Here is an 11,418-nt window from a genome sequence, read left to right on the forward strand (position 1 = left end):
GAGGGAGGGTGAGCTCCGCAGGTGGGCCAGCGGTGGGGCCAAAGCACAGAAAGGCTGCGGCCTGGAGGATTGGGGGAGGGGTGGCTTTTCCTGGCGGCCCCCTTTGCCTCCAGGTCCAGTGAACCTCCGCTGCACCAAACGCACCAGCTGGCCGCTCTTGGCTGTGCTTTGCCTCCAGCCGCGGCGCCTCATGTTTGTCCTTGTATGCACCTGGGAGGAGGGACTGCGGTGGAATCTGGTGAGTGCCCAGTAGGGTCTGCTTCTGAGTAGAAATTCCCCAAGGTGTTTGGCAGAGATCTTTCCCGGCTTTACTAAGGACAGGGAGCCCAGTGCTAGCCCACAGGGGAAGAAGCTGAAACCTACAGGCATGGAAATACCTTGATTAGGACCAACTAAAATAAGGAACAAGTCTTGAATTCTCCGTTACTGTTTAGGGGGAGGCGCCAAGGATGGGGCCTTTTCCCCTGGCGGAACATGCGCCACGTCAGCCCTGGCCCTTTCCCAAAGGCTCATTCCCCAACACCTTAACAACCTTCTCAACCATCCAGGCACCTGTGGGATATAGCCGGAATTCCCATCTTTTGATAGAGCCTTTGCTAAGTCTAGAAAAGGAAAAAAGCTGCCTCCAGTGTGACTAAGCTGAAACATGTTTTGTTTCTTATTAAAAAACATGCATTGTACAACACTGTGTGTGTGAGCCTGCTCAGTCCTCTCCAACTCCCCTTCAGTTTTTCACTCATGGTCTTGTGGTGGTTTCACAGGCCTGTTAGGAAAATGGCTACTCTGGACGCTGGTGCCATCCACAAGGGGTCGGCTTCCCTGCGACTGCCTTCTACTAACTTGTACTAACTTGAAGGGGGAGGGGGCACGGTGGGGGCACAGTGTCCATGTCACACTTTTAATAGCGGTGCGTTTGTCTTACCACAAACAGAACGTCACTCTCATAACTTGAGGCTGTCCAGCGAAATTGGCTTCGAATGGATTTGGGGGGAAAGTGCACTATAAGCCACGTTTGGAACTCACTGCCACGTGCAGAGATGCCCACGGTCCTAGATGGCTTTAATGGAGTATGGTCCAAGATGGCGCCGGTACGATAGGTGGTGTTTTTATGAGCTCCGATACCTTTAGATGGCTTTAATTGTTTTCATTCTGTTAGTGGCAGATGGGCAATGAAAGCCAAAAAATCTGGAGGGCCACACAACTCCCATCATCCCCAGCCAGTATAGCAAATGGTAAGGTGTGATGGGAGTTGTAGGGCAAAATACCTGGAGGGCCACCTATTGCTTACCCCTGGGCTAGAATATTCAAAATGCGTCACGCGTGAAAGCCAAGCCATGTTGAGGGCAAGGCTGCAAAGTAGAAGCGTAAGAATTGGAAGGGACGGTGAAAGACCATCTAGTCCAGGGAGCACAACCTGTAGACCTGGATCCCTGTTGTGTGACCCCCCCGGTCCTTACTGCTGCATTCTGCCCCCCCCCTCTAAAGTCTCCTCCTTGCCACCCCTGAAGCAGCTGGAATGGCTGCTTCCCCACCACCACTGGACACGTTGAAGCCGCCACGCCCGCTGTCTGGGGTGGCTGTGAGGGGAGCAGGTCTTCACTTCCCGCTTCACCCTGGTGATCTTGCTCAGGATTGCTGGGATGGGTGTGTGTGTGTGAGGGTAAAACCTCCCTGCCACCCCAGCGTATGCGCGTGTGTTTGGGCAGTATCCAAAGGTATCATTCTGAAAACAAATCACATTAGCGCTGTGCCAAATGTGTTGTGCAAGTGGCTGCCCATTACACTTACATAACAGGTTGCACGAGGGAGGTGGGGGTGATATTCCACAACAGATTGCACAAGCATAACTTAAATTGTGCATAACAACTCTTGCGCATAGTTCAGAACCTAGTTTCTGTAGCACAACGTCATTTGCGCTAACAAAATTACACAGTTGGATACTGCCTACTGGGTGTGCATTTTGACCTCCCAGCCACCGCTGCATGCAGTCCTTGGGGCAAATAGGTTGCGCACCCCTGATCTAGTCCAATCCCCTGCTAAATGCAGAATGCAGTTGCAACATTGCTGACAGATGGTTGTCTGGCCCGCTGTCAAAACGCCCTAACTGGGAGCGTGGGGGTTTCTCCTAACGTTGCTGAAAGCTGCCCTCTAGAGCAACAGAGAACAACTCTGCTCCATCATCGGCATGACAGCCATTCAAATATTTTGAAGACTACAAACACATGTCATCTTTTCGTTTGCAGGCTAAGCAGACTCCCCTCTTTCACCTGTTCCTCATAGGACTTAGTTTCTAGGCACCCCCCCCCACACACACACTCCCTGGACATGCCCCCGTTTCTTCATGTCCTTCTTAAAATGCGGTGTTCAGAATTGGACACAACGTTCCAGATGCAGCTCGGCTGGGGCAGCAGAACCATTAAGTGAGTGCCATTTACCCTGAATTGTAGATCCAGAGTTGCTGAGGTTGAAGGAGAAGCCCCTGGCCACCCGTTGAGTACTTCACACAGGTGAGCTTTGAAGAGGGACCTGCCCGCTGCATTACAGGAACTCTCAACCAGTCAAATGGTTGCATTTCAACTAGTGACTGGTAATCTTTTCTGTGTTGCCTGGGATTTGACTGGCATTACAGCCAGGAGGATGCAGGATGTGGCTTTCCGATTTTTTCAGACCATAGCTGTATTCGAGGCAGTAGGAAACAGGGCTTCCTTCCAGGTAGGACCTGTGTGGCTCCAGCAGGGTGTCCTCTGGGCAGCTGCTTTAAGTGATCACAAAACGCTCTGTATTCTCCTACATCCTCACCAGAGCAGTGTGGTCAAATGAATCATCTGTCAGCTGTTGGAAGCAGAGCCCAGAACAAAACCACTTTTTCAAAGGGATTACAAAGAGCAGGAAATACAGGTGATTACCAGCAGGTGCCTTTGATAACTGTATCCTGCTCTTGCTCTGGCCCTTTGAACTGACTTTGATATGCTGTAATTAGGAATTGCTGGAGAGGGGTGGGCTGAGGCCTCCCTTCTCCTCTCCCAGTTCACTTGGTGCATTTGTTTTGAAGTAGCGATCAAAGGGATTTGGAGCGTCTGGGGGGTCTGGGGAAGAAGGGAAGGTGAGGCTATACGGCTATAAATAAGGCTAGGAAGGCTGAATTGCCCAAGATGCACATTCACTCCTTTAGCTGCATGTGTGAAAGGGAATGAGAAGCTCACTCTCACGGAACAATCCACAAGTTCAAAATACTCTCTGTGTGAATGACACCGGTCACGCAGCGGCATTTCAGCCACAAACAGAGGGCCACAAGATACAGGCAGCGGCGCCCTGCTCCAGGAACCGAAAGAGATCTGCCGGGGATGAGAACGGAGGCCAGCTTCCTGCTGAGGCTCATTTGTCTGTGCTCCCCATTGACTGCGCTGGTCCTGGACTTTAACACCATCAGGGGCTCAGCTGAAGTGTCTGTCTCCACGAAGGTGAGCACTTTGGTAGGGTGGGGCGGGGGCTGCTTTTCAAGAATGCTTGTGGAACTGTGAGGTTAAGGCTGGTAGGAAATATTACTGCAGCCAATAGTAGTAGAATCATAGACTCATAGTAGACTTGGAAGGGGCCTGCAAGGCCATCAAATCCAACCCCCTGCTCAGTGCAGGAATCCACCTCAAAGCATCCCTGACAGATGGCTGTCCAGCTGCCTCTTGAAGGCCTCTAGGGTGGGAGAGCCCACCACCTCCCTAGGTCACTGGTTCCATTGTCAGGTTGCTCTAACAGCCAGGAAGTTTTTTATCCTGATGTCCAGCCGGAATCTGGCTTCCTGTAACTTCAGCCCATTACTCTGTGTCCTGCACTCTGGGATGATCAAGAAAAGACCCTGGCCTTCTTCTGTGTGACAACCTCTAAAGTATTTGAAGAGTGCTATCATGTCTCCCTGGAAGTAATTTTCAGGGAGTTTAATGAAGCTTACTTCTAAGTGAATGTGCCTAAGATTGGCCTGGTAGCATGGCAGTCAGAAATTAGCAGGCCCCTTTGACACAGTGCTTGACTTGCATTCAGATCCAGACTCCAGGTCAGGGGACTCCGAAAAGTTGCTTGCTGTCTTTTCTCCTCCTCTCCCCCTTTTTGTACGTTGGGGATTTCAGTGGCATAATTTCTGCTCCTGCTGGCTGATCAGTGAGAGGTTACATGGGAACCGATGTAATGTTGATTCTCGTGTGTGTGTGTGTGTGTGTGTGTGTGTGAGTGTGTGTGTGTGTGTGAGAGAGAGAGAGAGAGAGAGAGAGAGAGAGAGAGAGAAGGAAGGCAATGCATGCTCACGTTGTAGCTGACTGAGATCTCCATCATGGATGATCTTGGAGGATGGCAGCAACCTCCAACAGGAGGTCCCTGCTACCGTACTGCAGAGAGGCTTCTTGCCAAGGTCCAGAACTTTGCCATGTGAAGCCAAATTCCCTTTCAGAGGTGGAGGGCTGGAAGGCCCATCTCCTTGAAACCCCAGTGCTCGAGCAGAACACCTTGTGCCCAAAGCATGCCCGGCCGGGTCGCCCAGTCTGTCCTTGAAAGTGATTCCACTGCACGTCCACTTGCCCTGAAGGTTGCCCTCAATCCAGCGTGCACTTTGAGTGAATCAGTAAGCATGCTGGATCCCTGCTCGTTCTGGGTCGCCATTTCCCAAGAAGCACTGAAGAAGACAATTGCTGATCCATCTCCATCTCTCTCTTTTGACCAGGGGGGCTTCTAACCGTGTTCGGTGTCTTTCTGTCCCCAGAGTGCTCAATGCTCGAGAGACACAGACTGTCCACTTGGGAAATTCTGCCACGTGCCCCGGGAGGAGCTGCCTTTCTGCACTACTTGCCATGGGCTGCGGAGGAGGTGCCAACGTGACACAATGTGCTGCCCAGGGACAGCCTGTATCAATGGTAAGTAGCAATGACCATTCAAACAAGCAAGGACATTGAAGGTGAAGCCCTGGCTGACCTAAGGTCTGGCGGAGAGGTGGGCAGGTGTAAAACTCCCTTGATACGTCCCCCTTGCCCATCCTCTCCTCCTGGGCAACTAAGGGAAAGGCAAAGCCCAGTGGCAGGGAAGATGCCAGACCAGGGAGCATCCAAGGAGAACACCAAGGCAGGGAATGGCTTCAGGATGCTGCAAGCGATTTTATTGATGAAAAGCCCGATGCATTTTGGCCTCTTTATTATTAGGCCATCTTCAAAGGGCTGTAACAATACAGGTATAGAACATGGATGAGACTGTTAGGAATTAGGTTTAGGGTTATTTTAATTTCTTTAAAAAAACCACCCACATTATTTACATATTGTCTCATGGATAGAACATGGATGAGACAGTATGTAAATAAAATGTTTCTTTAGAAATTAAAATAACCCTAATCCTAATTTCTAAAAAAAACCACATTTTGTCTCACCCATGTTCTATACATGTATTATTATCATTTTTTAAATTGATTTATTGAATTTTCATATAGACTATAAGATACATAACTTGCAAATCATATAACTAACACTAAATGATCACACAATCATATCCAACAAATAATACTAATAAGTGCACACCCACCCACCCAGGGACCAACTAAACTGCCTAATTAAACGTCCTTCCAGAATCTATACATGTATTATTACAACCCTTTGAAGAAGGCCTAACAATAACAAGGCCACACCGTGTCAGGCTTTTCATCAACAAAGAGCACCCTGAGACCCTTCTCACCCTTCGTGTCAGCCAGGAGTAGCCCCTGTTCCTTCTCGCCTTGATCCTTGCTTGCCCTCCACACACACACACACACATACACAATCCGGCCTTGCAACTGGATTTCATGGTGTGCTGTTGTGAGCTAAAATCTGCAGTCATGTGGACAAGGCAGCCCCGTGTTAGTTGATCCTTGACTGTCTTATCACCTAGCTAATATATAACAAAAACAACCCATCTGTGTAGCACTGGAACAAAGCCTTTCTTGTATAGAAGAAATACCTGCAGAGCAATGCGTAACATAAAAAAAGGACTCATCTTCTGCATGAGTCTACCTCATTGAAAAAGCCTAGTGGGCTAGAGTGTGAGACTATGATCAATCAAATCTGAGAATAGCGGTGGCGATGGCGATGGCGGGGCGGAGGTGGAGTCCTAGAACCAGCAGGGATCCGGCGTGCTTCTGGTTCACTTAAACTGCACGCTGGATTGAGGATGACCTTCAGAGCAAGTGGAAGTGTGATGTGGAATCTCTTTCAAGGACATACTGGGCGACCCGGCCGGGGATGCTTTGAGCACAAGGTGTTCTGCTTGAGGACTGGGGTTTCAAGGAGATGGGCCTTCTGGCCCTCTGCCTCTGAAGCAAGAATGCTCCATTAACAGCAGATATGCTACACATTATCCTGTTTAAAAGTATTTAGCAACCTGTACATAATATGGCTGGGAAATGTGTCCATAGCCTAATTAAAGTAGGCAAGGGGATGACAAATAATTGAAACTGCCTGCAAGATTCAAAAATTATCAAGATCATGCAAACATGTTCCAACCGTAAACTTTATTCATAAAATACATTGGAAGGACACATATACATATTTGCAGGTGGGTAAATGGACACAAACAGAAAAACAGAGGCTGTTCCTGCCCATTTGCACCTCTCTCTCTGTCTCCCCAACACACAGGTTCAGTTGCCAGCCTCTACAGTCAACCCCAGGTATTCAGATAGCAGAGCTGGGAAGGCTTCTGTCTGAAACCACAGAGAGCCGTTGCTAGTTGGAGTGAATTCTGGGCTAGATGGATCACGGGCTGGATCTGGTAGAGCAACTTCAAACACATGTCATCCTTTTCTGTTCCAGATGTGTGCAGCCAGATTGAAAAGATGACCTTGGTTGAAGAGAGGAGACAAGATGAACCAGCTGGCTTAGGTTCAAAAGACCTGCCCCAGCATCCAGTTCCACCAGACCAAGTCGTAAAGGAAGGAAATCTCCCGATGCTGCATGACAGAGGTAAGAGAAGAGAACGGGCCACGGCTTGCTCCCTGGCTCAGAAAAAGGGGAGCTGGGCAAAGCTTCAGATAAGGGAGAGCCATTTCCATTTCCGATAAATATCTGAATTTGCATGTGGGATTTTATATAGGTTTTACACTTAAATCTGGTACGCTGACTAAACCTTTGAATCTAGATAAATGCAACCCTTGAGCTAATAATAGTCTTAGTTGGAGACCCGAAGGGCAGAGGGGAGGGGGTTTCCCAGCGACTGTGACTGCGCCAGTCCGAAGCCCTTTCTGTCGTTCGACCTGAGTTACAACACTATGTTGATTTGATTTGATGTATATCCCACCTTTCTACTGTAAAAGTGGCACCCAAGATGGCTTACAATCACTGGTAAAACTTGAATAATAATAATAATAATAATAATAATAATAATAATAATAATAATAATAATAATACATTGAAAATGCTTCAAAACTTAGCAAAAACAGAGTAAAAACAGCATCCAGCCCAAAAGACCTGCTTATTTATTTTATTTGAACACTACTTCTTTGTATTTATTTACATCACTTACAGTAATTTCTAAGACCTGTACAAAAAAACCCAAGTCTTCATACTTGCATGCTGTTTGGATATGGAATTTCATCTTTAAAATGTTTTTTAGCTCTATTTTGCGATTTTGAGGGTTTTGTTTTAACCCCCTTCCACTGCTTATTTTCCCCATATTTTCTGCTGACAATGTTGTGCAGTGTACAATGTAGCAGCTCAGAAGGACAACATATGCTGTGGTTGTGTGTTTAAATGAAACAAATGAGCCTCTATGGGGCCTACTTTAATGGTGGCTACCAAATAGCAGCCCAAATATTAAATTTGCACATTAAAAAATGCTCCAGAAATGGGGAGGAGCCATGGAAGATCTTTCTCACTGAAAGAGAAAGACTGGCCTAGGGTCACCCAGTGAGTGGGGATTTGAACCCAGGCCATCCCAGTTTACGTCCAACAACGTATTAACTCCTACACCACACTGGCAACTTTTCTACTAGCTGCTGAATACCAGCAGGGAATGTTAGAACCAGAACAGGGAGGGGGCAAAGATGGACATTCAGACCAGGCTGGAAGGTTAAGGGAAATAGAACTTTAAGCCATGGCTGAGCTCCAGCGGGTGTGTGTGTGTGTGTGTGTGTGTGTGTGTGTGTGTGTGTGTGTGTATGTAGGGGGCGGGGGTTGAGTAAGACTTCCTCAACCGAGGCAGGAGGGAGAGGGATGCATTACGAGAGAGGCAGGTGCCTCAGCGAGCAAGTGCTAGTACCGGCTGCTGCTGCTTGACCCTTGCTTTCCCCCACCCCACGTAGGGAAGGGCACAGACATGGCCAGGGGCTCCAATGGTGGTGGGCCTCTTGTACTGGACTTGGGCCTGGGCAGCTGCCTGGCCCTGCCCACCTGTGACTTTGCGTGCAGCATCGGCTCCTCCGCCAGGGCTTGCACATGGGTTTCATTGTGTGCTGTTTCCCACAGCTCGAGAGGGAGAGAGTTGCTTCCGCACCTCGGACTGCGCTGAGGGCCTTTGCTGTGCTCGCCACTTCTGGGCAAAAATCTGCAAGCCTGTTCTCACAGAGGGCCAGGTGTGCTCCAGGCGTGGACAGAAGGAGGGCACTCAAGGGCCTGAAATCTTCCAGCGGTGTGACTGTGCCCCCGGGTTGTCTTGTCGACGGCCGCTCAGAGGAGCATCACAGCGATCACGCTTGCGGGTCTGCGGGAGAAACTCGCAGACGATTGCGCAGTCCTCTGAAGATCACAGAAGTCAAAGAGGCTTTGAACCTGAAGAGAAATCTCTTCCCAGGCTGTAACTTTGCACTCTTGGCCTTGCTGCTTCCTCTTTATAGGCAGCATTAAGTTTTGCTTGCCCTGAGATGTGTGGCCCATTTTAGATTTCCATACTTTAGACATCGCATGTTCAGACAGAGGAGAGGTGCTGCAGTGCTATTTGTTTCTCTGCTTAACTCAAGGGGTGGGTTTGACCTTTAAAGCCCTAAAACGTCTTTGGTGGGCTAGCTCCAGCTTCACCTCCTCCCATATGAGCCTGCTTGGGATGTCACTCGGCATCTGAGGGCCTTTTTAGGGTCCCACCACTGACAGAGGTTCAGTTGATGTAATTGTGGTACCCAGATAATGGAATGCTCCTGCACAGAGAGAGAGGAATTCGCACCCACTGCCTGCTTCTAAAGTAGGTATGCAAGCCAATTTTGTTTCCTCGTCCAGTTCTCAGTTAAACCTTTTTCAGATTTATTCTTTTAAGGGCTGTAATTCCATTAGTTTTATTTTGTTGCTGGGTGCCTTGTAAGTGGATGTCAGAGACAGGTGGGGCAGAAGCTTTATCATAAATAAGTGTGGCTAGAGATGCATCTTCACAAATCAAGGAGCTTTTATGGTAGGGCTTCCATCCAACTGATCACCACAGTAAGACTGTAGGTGTTAAAAAAGAAAAGCTACCTTCCTAAAGCTGGGAGATCCATGCAGGGCCGGTGCCAGACTATTTTGCGCCCTAGGCAAGGTGAGCTACTTTCACCCCCCCACCCAGCCCCCAAAATGCCAGCTTTGATTTTTAAGAACAGATGTTTCCTGGAAAAAATAAGAAGCACAAAACTTTAAACTGCTAAATTTATTTTAAAGTGCAAGAAATACGTCATGCCAATTATAGCAAACAAATTGGAAAGGCATGTCTATGGGTCAAAAATGCATTATTTAATAGGAATGTCACCTCCAAATCATCCCCCCAACTCACGCACGCATGTGCACACACTCTCAGCATCACTCACTCCAAACAAACACATGCATGAACACATGCGTTCATTCAAAGACCCCATGCACCCATACATTCTCTCTCTCTCTTCCGGGCGCATTCCGGAAGTCCGAACATGGAGCCACCCCACCCCAGCGTCCCTGGCTTTGCTTCAGCTGGGCGGGCACGGAGCGCCATCTCGCCTGCCCAGGCCCAGCTGAATCCTCGGGCCGGGCCAGCTCACAGCCAACGCAAGTGAGTGCTGTGCTATGCCCGCGCCCCTCTTAGCTTGGCGCTCTAGGCGGCCGCCTGAGTGGCCTCTATGGTAGCACCGGCCCTGGATCCATGGAGTAGTTTTTTGCCTCCAGCAATGGGTGGCAGATGCCTCAGACACTCATATTGCTGACTGTGACTGCGTAGTCGTTGCTTTGCTGCTTCAGGAACAGGTAAAGCATCTGTTCTGAACTTTACAACAGCTGGCATGGTTATATGCCACACTTGAACACCAGCAAACAACCACCTGTAAGTTAGGTAGCCTACACCATAGACGAAATGCCCGAGCACAGGCTGAAGGCCTCCAGGCCAGCAATCTTGCTACAGAGGTAAGCAGGTCAGTGCTCTGATTAGTGCCTGGGTTGGAAAAGACCTGGGAACTCCAGGTATTCCATCTTAAGGCCCACAGAAGAAAGGCAACTTGCCTTCTACAGTTAGGATGAATATTTTTTGTGGGTAGGACTGAAGGCGTTTTTCCAGGCCTACACAGTGCTGCCCTCACTGCTCTGGACTAGGAATTAGGGCTAAAGGGCAGTTCAAGAACAGCGCTAGGCTCTCGCCTGCCCCATGATGCAACACTGCCCATCCCAACCAGGCGCTTCCTCTTGGTGCTTGAAAAATGTTGCAGAGTTGGAAAAAGAGCAGAAAACGGCAGCTGAAATGTTCACGGGGATAGAGCAAGTCCCCTGTGAGGAAAGGTTAGAACGTCTGGGACTGCTCGGGAGACATGACAGAGGTGTATCAGATTATGCATAGGGTGGAGAAAGTGGATAGGGAGAGTGTGAGGACAAGACAAGATTGAAGGGGGAAAACTGCAACTTTTGAAACTGTAACTTCCAATTTTTTATGTCAAATAGCTATTGATCTTCATGGCTTCCTTTTGTATCAGAACTATGTATCAGAACTATTTCATGAACTCACCCCAGCTACGATACTTTGGGGCGCTTAATGGAATTGCATTGCTACAATGGGGAAAGGCAAGCCACCACTACACACGCACATTATCTGTGTAAGTTAGATGGAGCATGAATATAAGCAGTTATTTACAAGCCCTTAACTTTTAAAATATTTAAGAATATTTTCAAAGACGAGCATTTCAGTAACTACTCTTAATTACACAAAAGTTCTTCTTGTAAGTCAAAATAAAGGATTGGAAAATAATAGTAATAATAAAAAAGCTTTCTATGGGTACTTGGAAGATCTTGCTATGTTGTACATTGACCCAGATCATCACACACATTAAGTAAAGTGTTAAATTCAGCTATGGGGGAGAGCAATCTTATACCCCTGCCCGAAAGCAGGGGGGCAGCGGGTGGGGATAGTTTAGTTGCCTGGCTCTGAGGTCGGAGAAAGGAAAGCAGTCCCCTCTCCATCCGCTTCTCCTCAGAGTCAGTGTGAAGAGAAGTCCACCAGCTACTT

At 48.4% G+C, this 11,418-nt stretch overlaps 1 protein-coding gene across 2 annotated transcripts; it reads left to right on the forward strand.

The window, feature by feature from the left end:
* Positions 1-8: 8 nt before the first annotated feature.
* On the forward strand, positions 9-11,142 carry DKK4 (dickkopf WNT signaling pathway inhibitor 4). 2 transcript variants are annotated; one of them, XM_063139276.1, is made up of 5 exons: positions 9-2,507; positions 3,264-3,461; positions 4,748-4,898; positions 6,813-6,962; positions 8,463-11,142. In XM_063139276.1, exons 2-5 carry the CDS (start codon positions 3,345-3,347, stop codon positions 8,792-8,794), a joined length of 750 nt encoding a protein of 249 aa, XP_062995346.1. In that variant the 5' UTR covers positions 9-2,507; positions 3,264-3,344; the 3' UTR covers positions 8,795-11,142. The 2 variants fall into 2 exon arrangements, with proteins under 2 accessions (XP_062995346.1, XP_062995345.1); XM_063139275.1 differs by having other exon boundaries at positions 9-1,088; positions 2,448-3,461.
* Positions 11,143-11,418: the final 276 nt, after the last annotated feature.

The sequence above is a fragment of the Elgaria multicarinata genome, chromosome 12 (genome assembly GCF_023053635.1).
Source record: "Elgaria multicarinata webbii isolate HBS135686 ecotype San Diego chromosome 12, rElgMul1.1.pri, whole genome shotgun sequence".
NCBI classification, from domain to species: Eukaryota; Metazoa; Chordata; class Lepidosauria; order Squamata; family Anguidae; genus Elgaria; species Elgaria multicarinata.